Source organism: Macrosteles quadrilineatus, unplaced genomic scaffold (assembly GCF_028750875.1).
Source record: "Macrosteles quadrilineatus isolate MER2022 unplaced genomic scaffold, UCM_ALF_1.0 Scaffold_2__2_contigs__length_208266976, whole genome shotgun sequence".
Taxonomy (NCBI): domain Eukaryota; kingdom Metazoa; phylum Arthropoda; class Insecta; order Hemiptera; family Cicadellidae; genus Macrosteles; species Macrosteles quadrilineatus.
Genome location: NW_026542595.1, coordinates 96,803,879 through 96,818,923, shown reverse-complemented (window position 1 = coordinate 96,818,923; position 15,045 = coordinate 96,803,879). Strand labels below are relative to the sequence as shown.

At 35.6% G+C, this 15,045-nt stretch overlaps 1 protein-coding gene across 2 annotated transcripts in view; it reads left to right on the top strand.

Moving 5' to 3' along the window:
• LOC128983916 (b(0,+)-type amino acid transporter 1-like) overlaps nt 1–12,182 on the top strand; it is a 57,108-nt gene extending 44,926 nt beyond the window's left edge. For both annotated transcript variants that reach the window (XM_054403179.1, XM_054403180.1), the window contains exons 3-13: nt 1,548–1,649; nt 1,871–2,140; nt 3,819–3,944; nt 4,432–4,531; nt 5,245–5,289; nt 6,290–6,413; nt 7,778–7,881; nt 8,390–8,486; nt 8,889–9,038; nt 9,778–9,946; nt 11,039–12,182. In XM_054403179.1, the coding sequence (XP_054259154.1) occupies nt 1,548–1,649; nt 1,871–2,140; nt 3,819–3,944; nt 4,432–4,531; nt 5,245–5,289; nt 6,290–6,413; nt 7,778–7,881; nt 8,390–8,486; nt 8,889–9,038; nt 9,778–9,946; nt 11,039–11,106 (1,355 nt within the window). In that variant the 3' untranslated portion in view covers nt 11,107–12,182. The remainder of the gene's footprint in view (nt 1–1,547; nt 1,650–1,870; nt 2,141–3,818; nt 3,945–4,431; nt 4,532–5,244; nt 5,290–6,289; nt 6,414–7,777; nt 7,882–8,389; nt 8,487–8,888; nt 9,039–9,777; nt 9,947–11,038) is intronic.
• Nucleotides 12,183–15,045: the final 2,863 nt, after the last annotated feature.

Here is a 15,045-nt window from a genome sequence, read left to right as displayed (position 1 = left end):
AATGTTATTAAAATATATTTAACTGAAAATCAATTCAGACAAATGGAAATTCGCTTAGTCGGCAGGTTTGCTGCGGCGGGGGTATTTTAGTCTATCTTGTATTTAATTTTCATTAGGTCCTTCGAGTCTTTATTTTATTAATTAATTTTTAATTCGCATTTTTCAAATTCAAAATTACTACATAACATTAAATTGTAATTGAAAAGAAGTTGTATGAGAAATAATGTTATTACACTGCAGTTAAAAAGTTAATTGATGTCTTTGTTTTACTTGGTTTACTGTAATCGGTGTAATTGACTCCTCCAATCATGGCAAAATCCTGAACAGAAAACAAAATGATCATCTAACATGACAAAATCTTGTGCTTCTCTTGCGATCATGGTGAAATAGTAAACCTCCTTCGTGATCGCAATTACATCTTCTACGTATCCTACGATCATGACGAATATATGAACATCTCCTGCGATTGCAATATCATAATTTTCGCCTCCCGTGATCGTGACGAAATCGTGGACATATTTTGAGATCGCGCAGCAATCGTGACCATCTTCTACGTTTACGGAGGATTAAAGGACATAAAACCGTATATCGCAATCGTGGTTAAATCGTGAACACAAAACGAAATACAAAATTAACAAATTCGTCCTCCGCCACGAAAAAATCATGAGAGTGCTCGCGGCCACAATGAAATCATAGAAATCTTCCGCGATCGCTGAGGAATCATGAACATCATTCCCGGTTGCGGAAACACATGATCGCTGCGAAGACGTGGCTTTCAATCACCCGATTTTCGCAGACGCTTTTGCCATTCTAGAGAATAAAAGCTCCAATCGAACCTTGTTCCCCGTGCAATTCTAACAAATGATCAGTGAAATTTATTTATTAAAAGAATCTTTCGAGGCCCCCGGAAACCACTGTCAGTGAAATACCACCCTGGTTTTTCCATCCGTATCTTTGTGTTCTGTTTTATCAAACTTTTTGACAACCTTCAATTAAGCTATTGTTTGTCATTCATTGTAGGTTTAACATTAGATACTAAACTATAGTTCGGCCGCTTAGAAAACGACCTGCGCGCTAATGCTAAACCAATGCTGGAGGAGGTCGCTTTCTAAGCGGCCGAACTAGTCACCACCAAAGCAATCAACGATTACTTACACTACCAAATTACTCACAAAAAATGAATCAACTTCATATTTTGTACAATTTAAACACATGTTGTTCATGCTGCGGGGATACCATTGATGGTGTTCTATAGTCAGTTATGAAACAGTCATATGAATTGTTTACTATAGTTGGTTCAAGGGACCTACTTTTTTATCTATTGGTATAGCCTGGGTGAAACGGCTAGTGTTAGGTACTTAATTCTACCACTCAGCAAGGTAGATCAAAAGACAATCCTGTTTAACTCTTTCCCTGGTCCAAACCCATGTGTTGTTGATGTGCCAGGAATTAAACATGTCCCTCCCGCACCAAAGTCCGAGACGTCCGAGGCTAGCAACACACCCAACCAACTCTTCTGTTCTTAACCAACTCATTCTGTTCTTCAGGTGCTGGAATCTTCGTGTCTCCATCCAGTGCCTTGGTCCGTGCAGGCTCAGTAGGCGAGGCCCTCATTGTATGGGCGGTTTGTGGCGCCATCTCTCTGCTCGGTAAGAAAACTTTGTGTAACGTTTAGGTTCCACAAAATTCTACCTCAATACAAATACTATTAAACATTTTAGAATCCTAAATTTAACCATGCAAGAATATTTACAACCGTAATAGTTTACTGTTGAAAGTTCGAGAGGACAAGCTGGTAATTTTATCAATCACCATCTGCCCTTAATAGGCTACTCAGATTGACAGTCTCTTCTGGTTTCTGCCTTGTCAGGAGCACTGTCGTTTGCTGAGCTCGGGACCGTAGTGCCGCAGTCCGGTGCTGAGTACTCCTTCTTCAGAGCCACTTACTCTCCTCTCCATGGGTTCTGGGGTCCTCTCCCGGGATTTGTCTTCATCTGGGTGGTCGTCCTGATCCTCAGACCTGCAGAGGCTGCTATCATCATCTTGGTGTTCTCTGAGTATGTCTACCAGCCGCTGGCGCCTGCTGCCTGTGCTCAGCACTCACAGCTTGTCAAGAAGATTATTGCGCTCCTAGCATTAGGTAAAGCATTAATTTAAATCTATTTTTTAGAGAGGCATCTCACATTCGCTGGTCTACATATGCCAGAATATATAAAGCAAAGTATAGAGTGATCCGGAGCAAGGAAAGGTTAAAGAGTATCAACACGTTTTCAGTTACTGAACCTGGATGTTAATCCAAAATATAACCGCTATAAGTTAAGATTACTTGTTTATGTAAAGCTTGTCCAAACCATAAGTTGTTTCTGTTGTAAGCATAGTGGTTAGAGTATCTGTTTTTGGTGGAGAGTAAATGGGTTTCACCTTGGCATATTTACAAATAAGACCTTTTTTTGTTTGGGCCGCTAAAAAAAGTTTAGTTCTCTATTTCTCAGTGCCTCTGGCTTTGAAGCTAAATAGGAAAAATATTAATTTTATATGGCCGGTACGGGAACCGGAGTTTTGCCAACGGGTGTCAGGTAGATGGGGGGGATGCCGTCGGCCACCTCTTGGTGCGGAGATTTGCCAACGGTAGGAGCGGGAGAAAGAGAGTGTGAGAGCGATTTTCAGGGTTATCTACGCTTGGGGTTGACGGCCAGGATGATGTCCGCGTTCATAGGAATGCAGTTATGCGCTTGACGCAGTGGGTTAGGTTAGGTTAGGTTAGGATAGGTTAAAAATTTACTACATTTCCTTTCTCAGTCAGAGGTGCATAACTGCATTCCTTTGAACACAGTCAGCATCCTGCCTGCTTTGTCCACCCCTGGCGGTCACGTGTAATCTCTCTCTCCCCCTCTCGCGCCCACCCCCAACCGATGGCAAAACTCCGCAGTACGAAGAATTCGCGGATGGGGACCCTTTCTACATTATATTTCTACATCAGTAGAGTCGCGGTAATCTGACCACCCACGGTCACAGTGCCAGCGCGAACATTTCCGACGACCACGGAACCATCAACAACATCTCCCGCGATCATGTAACCATCGTAAACATGTCCGACGTTCGCGGAGCGATCGTCAACAGCTCCCGTGATTACGAAACCATCGTCAACATGTTCGACGTTCGTGGCGCGATCGTCAACAGCTCCCGCGATCACGGAACCATCGTCAATATGTTCGACGTTCACGGCGCGATCGTCAACATCTCCCGCGATCACGGCACCATCGCAAACATGTCCGACGTTCGCGGCGCGATCGTCAACAGCTCTCGCGATCACGAAACTATCTTCAACATGTCCGACGTTTGCGGCGCGATCGTCAACAGCTCCCGCGATCACGGAACTATCGTCAACATGTCCAACGTTCGCGGCGCGATCGACGGAACCATCGTCAACATGTTCGATAATCGTGGCGCGATCGTCAACATCTCCCGCTATCACGTAACCATCGTAAACATGTCCGACGATCGTGTGAACATCTCCCGCGATCACGTAACCATCGTAAACATGTCCGACATCTTGTCAACCTGTCTAATGTTCGCGGTGCGATCGTCAGCTGCTCCCGCGATCATGGAACCATCGTCAAACTGCCCGACGTTCGCTGCTTTTATTTGTAAGATGCAATTGAGATTTCATTCATTTTTTTTTATTTTAAAGTAAATTTATCGTGCCTAACCTGCCTGGTGAAATCTTAGTCTGCAATAATGATGATTAGTTGAAAATATTTTTTTCATAGTTGTTGTATAACCTAATTCAATAAACGAGTCTGATTCTGTGATTTTAGGAATTACAACATATGTAAACACAAAGAGTGTCAAATTATTCGTCAAAATGCAAAACATATTTTCTTCATTCAAGATTGTAATTTGTGTCGTTGTCATCGGTGGAGGAATCTACAACTTAAGTCAAGGTAGGATATCAGTTATAACAATACTAAAAAGTTTAATTTATAGAAGATATATTTAAAGGGAGCTAAACTGAATTTAAAAAAACACACAGTCCTTCATGCAGCCATCCAATGCCATACAGAGCCTGGATGAGCACCATATTGGATTGTAAACAACTTATCCCAATGGACCGTGAGCTCATTTTTCTGACCATAAGTAAGTAATGCAATACAGTATTCCAATAGCAGATCCACTGTACAGATTCAAAAAACCATTTACCAGAAGCAGGAAAGGTTCTGTGAAAATTTGTTTAGTGTTGATTAGTTTAAAAACCTAAACAAAATTATCTGTGATTGGCTTTTTTCAACTCTCTATTTTATTGTGAAGTAGATTTGTTGTTGAACAAAGCAGCTACAGTAAAAATTACAGATTCTGGGTATTTATTTACTTATTCTTTTTTTAGGTATTTTAAACAACTTTATTTTTAACATCTAGTTCTTTTATTTATAGGAAATATGGAACATCTTAGTAAAGGTTTTGAAGGTTCCAAAACTGGGTTAAAGGACATAATATTATCAATTTACAGTGGACTGTGGGCCTATGATGGTTGGTAAGTAAGTCCCTTTATGTTGTCTCTTATTTATTAGCATAGGTGTGCTTTTATAAGTACAGTAGAACAAAATTAATTTTATAATCAATTGAATGTTTTACAATGGTGAGAAAATTTCAATGGTGGTGAAAATTCTATTTAGTATAGTTTAAAAACTTCATCACCAACCTCTTTTTATTCATCTTGTTTTGGAAAGCATGAATGAAGCAACTAGTTAACTATATAAAAATATATTATGTTGATCTTATTATTTTTAAGAATTTTTGGTCTCCCAGTTTTAAGAACTTGAATTATATTAAATTAACCTTTGTTATTGTTGCCTGATTTCTTGTAGGTAAGATTTTTTGTCACCCTATGCATTTCTCAACCTTGTGTGGCTTCTTCAGGGGTCTTCACAGTTCATCTTCTTATCACAAACACTATAGTCTAAACACTATATTTAAAAATATATATACACACGAATGCAGTCAGTAGTATTACAGTCGGACGACGGTATGTGTCCATTGCAACATTGTCCAATCAACCGGATTGTGATACTAGTGACTGTGTGATGTTTTTTTTTAAATATAGACTATAGTGTTTGAGATAAGAAGATGAACTAAGAAGACCCCTGAAGATGCCATAAAGGGTTGAGAAATGCATAGGGTGATAAAAACATCTTACCTACAAGAACTCAGGCAACAACAACAAAGGTAAATGTAATTATTTTACAGGACATCTGTGATTGCTGTGTCAGAGGAAATAATAAAACCTAACAAGTGAGTATAAAAAGAATTTTCACTGGCTTATTTTATATTGTGTTCCTGAAACTTATTTTTTTGAATCAAACTTTTGGTTGACCGTTTTTAAAGTATACAATGTAATACATTAACTCAAGAAAAAATAGTCGAAATAACTAAACTGTGACCTCCATAAATGATGAATTCTGTTAAAGAGGGTGACTTTGAAAATGGTCTGTGGAGAAACACAGTCAAACAACCAATAGAAGAGTCTACAGAAAAAGTTGTGCTTGTTGATTGAATTTTCAAATATATATTTTTTTATCACTTTGGTTCTAGATATTTTTATTGTTTGTCATATTTCTTGATTTAGATGATTTAATATTATTCCTGTCCAGTTTAACTTGTTCGCCTGGTTAAGCTCTTTTTGTTTTTTTTATATTTTCAAATGTTTTATTTCATGTTTTTAAGTTGTTGTTTTGGATTTATTAGGAGCATCGTGAAGAGTTCATTGTGAACATGGATTTATTGTACAAATTTAGTTTGTATACACCTTTTTTGTTACTTATAATATATAACATTTGTTTACTCCTGAGTTTTTTTTAATTAGTATAGCATCTACAATTTATAAGGTTTGACAATAGTTTTTATTTCATAATATTGTTTTTCAATGAAGAGTAGACTTATTCAAACCTACTTTATATGTATTCCTAAAAATCTGATTCTTTTTATTTTGTATGTAGTATTGCCCTTAATAAATGTTGTAGAAACTAAAATGGCAATTGGAAATGCATTATAGCCATTTGTAAATGTAAACATCCAAAGTTTATGTTTTATGGAGGTTTACATTTTTCCATATAAGGTTCTTTATCCATATACCAGTGAAACTAGATTCTGGTTTGCCCCACATGAAAAAAATGTCTGTAGGTGTCCTTGAACTCAAATTTACTCTCCAGTCTTCGTGATTTGTGACAACACACTCAACAAGCAGATGCTAAAGAGCAAATAAAAATGTTCCAAAGGAGTGTCCTTGTTTCAGAAATATACCTCGCAGTATACTGATAGCTGTTCCACTAGTTACAGTCTTGTTTGTCAGCATGAACATAGCTTACATGTCAGTGCTGACTGTCGAAGAGATGACTACAGTCCCTGCTGTTGCTGTGGTGGGTTAAAAATAAATAGTTTTCTCATTACCATTAACAAACTTGTAGTAAATATCAGATAAATGAAACACTGCGTTATGCTAATACAGTGTGCTCGTTAAAACCAACATGCATTAATTTGTTTAAAGTTTAGTCTAGACTTGAATGTCCTGCAAACACTGATGTCCACCATTTTGGCATACATTTTGTCTTAGATTATTGAAAAACATATAATTAGGTATTCCTTGTTGAATTTACAGATTACAGATCTAAAGAAATAATAGATCTGGAAAAAAAGTTCAAAATAGAATAGTTATTGTCTCTGGAATGATTTATTAGAATAGTTAAAAAATCCTGAATGTTTTCAGTACAATTGCTACTAACAAGCAACATCATATACCTGCAACTCAAATTAATCCTATTGCAGGATAATTTACCTCCTTCGTTATTTGCTGAATATTTTGTTACAACTACTATTTCTGCTAAGTTGGATTTAAAAAGTGAATATATAACACCCAGAGTTAAAAGACGATCAAGTCTGAAATACATCTTCAGTTGTTTGTGCTTCATGCGATGGCTTTCTTTCTATGAGCAGTGGAATCATCTGTTGTTTACAAAAGTCTGTAGAGCAGATTCTACCATATCTAAGCTCTTCATCTTTAATGCTTAGTAGAATAACTCAAAGTAATTAATTGACCTGTTGCACCTAGCATTAAACATTTCTGGACAGATATAGTCTAGCTAGATCCTTGTATGGTTTGGACTTTGGATATCTGTTAAAGGGGCAGTCTTAATGTTTTTGGCATGTCATTGAATTTATATTGAAACTCATCACATCAGCCATGCCAGATTGTTACAAGTTCGTAAAATCATTTTATCTGAGAAAATTTTTAATTTTGGCTGACCCTCAAATTTTAGTCATTGAATTGTTTGTTTAGTTTTATACATGGCTTGCTGTTAAGGACCCTCAACTCAAGGAATATTTCCCATAATTATGAAGGTGGTTTCACACCACTACTAAGACTATTTCTTAATTTTGTAATAATTACCATTGAAATATATTTTTTAATAAGTAAATGGGTTTGCCGTTACAAGTACCTACACATTTTCTACTCAAATTAAAGCTTTGATTTGCAAAGCCGGTGTTTATCGTGGTTACAACTACTTCTAAAGTCTACTTTTTTATTAACTAACTTCTAAAATACTTTTTATGGATTATAAAGTATCATGGACTACTGGGGGATTGCGGAAGACACTTTGAGACACTGAAAGATTCTTTTAAGTATTCAATTAATAACTTTTGAGTTAAATGTATTTTTGTAAACCTGATTGTTAAAATTATGGATGTGTAACCACCAAACGTTATTTTACATACATGTTTACAGGCATTTGGTGAAAGGATCCTAGGTCCGTTGCGGTTTGTGATCCCTGCTGGTGTGGCCCTCGCTACATTTAGCTGTTCCATGGCCAGCCAGTTTGGTGTTGCAAGGTAAATAACACATCGCAAGATTTTTATAATTTTTACTTTGATGTAAAGTAGAATCCCTATATAGGTTAGATAATACAGTAATACAAAATGTTACAAGTACAGAGATGAAACAAAAATTCTTGATTTTAGCTTCTGAGCCACGGACATACTGTAAGAATAAATTACTTCCAGCTTAAATCTGCAAAAATCAACCCGAGTGGTGAGCAATGTGCGGAAATTCCTATCGCACAAGACACAGGGTCTTCCTCCACTGGTAGACACCAACTAAGTATACCATTGAGTGTTTCCTTTGTACCTTCCCTCTCTGTGGCTTACATGACAAATCAAGTTTCCCAACCAAGCAACTTCACAAGTACAGCTGGCAAAGATGCTCTAGCACCAAAAAAACATTGCGTAACAAACATATTACTTTTGAGCTGTCTGATGGGAATTGAGTAAGAAATTCAATGCTATATCACAAAACAAAGGTAAAGTAATTTCATTTGATACCTTTAGTGTCTTTTATCAGGTTGACGTTCGCTGCTGGTCGGGAAGGCCATATGCCAGAGTGTCTCTGTTATATCCATGTCCATCGCTACACACCAGCTCCTGCTGTTACATTGCAGGTATAAACACTACCAAACCAATCTCATAAGTTTATATTTAAGTTAATTCTTAATAGCTTTAATGAGATAAGGGACACAAAACCCAATAAAAACACCATTGAAACCTTTTTTTGTACTGGTTTTTTTTTGTACATTGTGATTTTTTGCCTAAAAAAATCACTATGCTTAATTTTTGCGCTGGGTGGCTAAAACAGTTATTTTCATCTAAAGGGTAAAAAAGTACCATTGGAGTCGAGAGCCATGTCCACGCCCACCTTGGAATCGTGAGCACTCACGGCCACCCTGAAATCCTTCCACGCCCCTCCTGGGCGTGAGCCTCCCTTTTGACAACCACTACCTTAAAATGTCCTGATCAACTAGTTACTAAAAGGAAATTTCACGTTAGTGTTTGCTTGTTCCCAGGGTGTGTTGACTTTGGTTTTTATTCTGGCTGGAGACATCGTCACACTAATCGAGTTTGCCAGTTTCCTCATCTGGACCTTCTACGGGTTGGCTTTCCTAGCACTCATCATATTGAGGAAGACCAGACCCAACGTCTCCAGGCCCTACAAGGTATTTAAAAGCAAAAAAATGTCCTAAACTAGATTGCCTTTTCTCGATTCTTAGTTCTAAAGTGAACAATTCTAATTACTTGAGAATACTCACAGTACGAAATATACGACCATCCCATTTAGTTTTCTCTGTTATATTCCTTTCCAGTTGTCCCACTAAAAACAATTAAAATGTCTGCCAATTTACATTATTCCTAACATAATTAAACATTTATTAGTATAGTGACTTCACACCACTAGGAGTGTATGCCATACATCCAGTTCTTAGACTCTCTCATCTACCAACATTGCAACATTACTTGACACCAATGCAGCACAAAGCACTCAGGCACTCTCCTCTCATTGTTCATACACTTGTAATGCTGACCATAGTTTACGCATTACGTCCTCTCTTTGTCTTTTGGCTACTGAAGACCTTAAAGACTGAACTAGCTGTACCCAATTTGTAAAAAAACATAGCTGAATGAGCCTCTCACATAATGTGTGCTACAATCTCCAGAATTATATTTTCTTCTATAGTTGCATATAAGATCCTTTACTATAAATAAATTGTTCTTTCACTTTAGCGCTGAGTACAATATTGGGGATATATCTGACTCAGTAATCATAAATTTACAACCACACACTGTTGGCACACATTCATCTACATTATTTTTATTAATAAACTCTGGCTACAGCTTGAATATGGGAATGGAATGCCTAGTTCTATTAATTGTTAAATTTACTATGTAATCCTACAGGTGCCACTAGCTATCCCGGTGTTTCTGGTAGTCCTATCAACAGTGTTGGCCACAGTACCTATTTTCTTGGACCCTTCCCCTGGGCACCTGGGTGCTGTAGGTTTCATCATCCTCGGGCTCTTGGTCTACTACCCTCTGGTCTACCTAGGAGTTCGTCCTCCTGGACTAGGTAAGATTATAAAATTGAATTGATACTCTTAGTTAGATTTCTCAACCTTATGATTTCACTGTACCAGTTTTGTGGATGGGTTTTACCACTACACCAATGTTTCTTCATACAAATTTTGCTTTTGTTCGATCTTTACTATAAATTAAACTTAACAAGAGGGAAGAGTCTACTGAATTTATAATTCATTTTTCTACCTTACTAACCAAAATAAGTTCTTAGTAGAGAACGTAACGTCCACACTTAAAACTCTTGTGGCAGTGAAGCGCAGCGGGCAAAGCTTATCCTCCAACTACTCCAGAGCAACCGTAGCACATTTGGCACATTTGCAGAAGTTTGGTCCAATCGGAACTGCTACGAATACATACTAGAGGATTCAAAAACAGACAAGACATAATGAAAATACACAAAGAGCACCATCATTGATCGTCATCACCATTTTTGTTGCTGCTACCTTGCAATATTGAGGCACTTAACGCCGAAACTAAAAGATATCTCTTCAAATTCCCCCAGGGAATCCGAGGATAAGTTTTGGCCCGCTTCCGTGAGAGTTTACTGGTTATACCCATAAAGTAACATGAAACTATTTTTTTGCCGAAACCTTCACCTGAGAACTCCTTTTTGCTGCAACAGACCTTTGCTTCAACGAGGTTTGCTAAGTGTACTACTAGCTTTACTCTCACTGGAACTGAGAATGTAAATGCCAGAAATAAGATGGCAAGAGCTCTTGTACATACCAGTCACAAAACAGACTGTTCACTTTAATCGCCTAGCGAAATTAATGTGCAGACAAAACTCTTGTTATTCACTGATACTGTACAATTTTTTTTTTTTACTCTAAAGTGGTTGTACTATTGAAACTCAAGAATGATAGTTTAACTGAGAAATTTCTTTACCAAAACTTTAAATATAAATAAATCATGAATAAAACTTAAATTAGATGGGTTGGCACACCAACAACATGCCGGTTAGTTGCTGGGTAGACGGTAGACCTGCTAGAACCCCTCTTGGCTACAATATATAATTTGATAACAACACTAATATGAAAGATGTTTCCTAGACTTATTTTAATTGTAAATTTACTGTTTGTTGCAGACAAACTTAACTTCTTGGTCCAAGTATTGATGCAGGTAGCTCCACCAGCCAAGGCAGCTGAGCTTTGAACACTGATTTTATCAGTAGCTACCATCAGGGGCAATGATTTTTTGTAAGATGGGGGTAGGTGTAAAATAACCAAAGGTCTTAAGGGAGAAGTTAAGAATATTTACAAACAAGTACTAAAATGTGATACTAAACTTATTTATTACAATTTATTGTAAATATACTAGAAAGAATTGATAAGTTACTCAAAACAATCACAGAAAAAAGTTGAATAATCAGTTCAAGATTACCTATGTGGTTTCCATATATTATTATTTAATAATATTATAATGATATAATATCATCTTGTGTACCGTCATCCGGTGTTGTGTCTTAACACAGTTGTGACGTTTCAATGAATAAAGTAGTTTGGGTTTACTAAACATTGTAACTATTATTCTTGCATTGTTGCAAGAAGTGATGCTATATTTTTCTAAACCACGTGTTTTATTCTTTGGAAATATGTACAAGAAAAACTGATATGTAATGTTAACTATATCCTAATGAAAATTATTTAATGGCTTTATGGGATATTGTCATACATTCCATCAAAAGTTATTTCTAACTCTTAAGCTTTAATAAACACAAGGAAAACAGTTAACTTGTAAGATATTTATTGGTTAAAAAATTAAAATAGTTCACTGTAATGTATTGCACTAGACATTCCATTTATATGTTAAATTTGTAACCAGATTTTTTAAATCGTCATAGTTGATGTGAGTCACCTACAGATTGCACTGATTTAAATTACTAAATTCTATCAAATAAACAATCTTTTTTAACAAGTCAAAATCAGGGGATGAATTATTATGAGCTATAACAACTGTTATGACCCATCAACCTGGTCAGCAACAAAAAATAAGGTATAAGAATTTTTGACACTAGTGCATTCTGTGACTGGCTCACACAACTACGTTATTTTTTAATAAAAAATGGGCTACAGCTGGTCCAACAGATGGGAAGTCTACTTCAGTATCATAGTCAATGGTAATACTATTGCTAAGGTAGTTGTTAAAAAAGTTGTTCTACAGTTTTAGTATTGTGAATGTTTACAGAAAATAATCTAATGTATACCTTGTTTCTGTTATACCAATTTGTTGTATACATGTTTAAAATAAATACTTCTTATTCTTAAATTGGCTCATAAATATAGGTTAGTTCCCAAAATTAGTCTGTAGTTTGTTTCTCCAGCAAATCAATTGATAAAACCTGATATGTCAACCGTGCTAAAGTCAAGTCACTCTAAAGATGTCACTACACACGGAGGCTGTAACGTTTGTAAATTAAAGTCTTGACAGATTTGAATTTAACACAGTTGTCGCCAGAAGAACACAAGTCTACAACAACCTTAACATCTACAAGAATGATAAATTTAAATATCGATTTGTTTCTTAAAGGGACTGAAAACTAAAATTTTATTAATCAAATAAATAAATTATTTTATTCATAAATTTTTATTCTGTGCAATCAAATATTATTTTGCATGGTATTAAATAATTTATCCATATACTATTATATTATTATTATTATTATATTATAATAATTTATCTATTACATAAAAGTAAATCCTATTGGAGAAAATAAACTATTTACTACCATGCAAAATATTTCTACAGCAAATATTGCTAAAATAATATTTGATTGTACAGAATAAAAATTGATGAATAAAAATTAATTTATTTCTCATAAACATTCGTTTCCACAAACGAATAGTTTTTTGGTCCTAACACTAAGATTTTTTTAAATAAGATTTTTCATAAATTAATTATACAGTACTTGTAATAAAAACAAATTAATGAGAATATGAATCAAGTAATTCTAAACTTCAAATCCATGGAAAGTTAATTCACATCAATTTAATAGTAAATCAATAAAGAAGCTGGCGAATTCAACCTTTGGATCCAACATTTGTCTCATCATTTTGCCAAATCTTCAATAATAGAAGTTGGAAGTTGGATGGGCTTTGCGAAATGTAATTCAAGATCCATTTGGCCAGTATAATATCGTTGTATCTTGATATCACTGGCTCTTTGATTGCATGACCGAATCAAGACCCTCAAATACAATTACTTGCAACTTGAAGATGTGGTTTTGTATAGACTTTTGCTAATACTATATAGTATTGCAGATTGTTCGAAATAATTGCAGCTTGTTTATGGTTACTAATATTATACTTTTAGCTTCTCACAACTCACACATACTTAAAATTATTCCAAGAGGATTTATAAGGATGGTAAATCCACAAAAATTTTACATAAGCTTAGGATCTAGATAAATTAGTACAGTACTTTGAGTACAATACTGTGTACCCATCAATACTATTGTAAATGTAAGGTGTCTGAATTTCCATCAGACCAAAGCCACAGGACTAAATTAGCTGTCATTTTCAACAAAAGATAGTCTCCTACCATAGGATTACTAATGGCCCATTCCTGTTACGATATCAATACCTGCTCCTCTGGTTCAGGTTATCAAAATACTGTTTAGTTTTTATGGTAACAAAATAAAAATTATAATATTTTTATCACTGTGAGAACGAAAATAGCTCATTTTCGTACAGCTGAGCTATCTGATAATCGTTAATTTCCAATCTAACAAAACATATTATATTGCTTGTCCTAAACCATAGACAAAAATAATTAAATATAGACCGTCAGCTGTGCTGCGGTTACTATAGGTTCTGGCGTACACTGCTGGCAGCACCATGAACTTACGGAGTACGCGCTACGTAAACTACATGGCGCTTCCGGAGGTTTGCGTCAGAACCTATGGTAATCATGGTAACCGCAGCACGGCTGACAGTCTATATTTAATTATTTTTGTCTATGCCTAAACATTACTTTTCCTTACTAAAAAAAAAACAAGTTTCCATATAGCAAAACAGGAGCACTAACGCTCGAATTAGAACAGAAACTGTTTGAATCATAAACATTAAAAAAATACGTAACTAGCCCGAACGTTTATGCTTATTGACTAAATAAAGTTTTTTTACAATTCCACTTAAGTAATAATAAATAGTTTATTTACGGCCATTGACGTAATTTGTTTATGTTTATGGCCCATACAGTTTTTGTTCTAGGCTAGGCCTAATATCCGTGCACCACCGTATGCACCATTTCGTTACAAGAAACAGCTCTGCCTAATAAATTTAAGACCTATGTTATGACGACTTTAACCACAATTACTTGACTGTGGAATAGTATGTAATTGTTTCAAATCAAGAAGCTTTGTGTGATTTTTTGCATTGTGATGAAAAAATCGTGCACTACTCCTTCTATACTACAAGACAAAGTTACAAAGCAAGGGCACAGCTACAATTAAAGAAAAAAAATATTGTTATACTTCTAGTGGTATATGCTAATTATATTCTAATTTATTCAATCGACAACAGATATTGTTTATATCACCTTTATAAAAAATACTTTTCGTAACTTGAATTTTGAACAATTCGACTGAATTGCTTGATATTCTGTGCAGAGATCCTGTTCGCAAGGAGTTGTGTATATTTAAATAACCGCTCGGGACAACAGATACAGGACTATCTGAATACTTGATGTTCAGGGTCAATAAAGGTAAAGGAAAGATCGCAGTGAACAGAGAAGGATTATTTTATGAGCGCCGTCCGCTCATGCAGAATGTAGGCGGTAGTTTTATTGCTCAATTTTGTCTGATTACAGTAAGCCGTTTTGTTTGTGTGAAAAAAATAATGCGTATAAGGTTTAACAGTTATAATTTAGTGGATGGTAGATGAAAGCGTTTTGAGTCACTTTTTGTATTTAAAAGTAGTAGAGAAACTTAGCATCTACTTGATCAATAGAACCTCGATAACCAGAGTCTTAAGGGAATTATAAAAGTAAGACTTGTTATCGAGGTTTGTATAGCATGTGATTAGGGGTAATAAATCTAAGGGGAGTTGAAAAGACACTTGTTATCAAGTTTCCATACTTGAATTCCCACTAGAA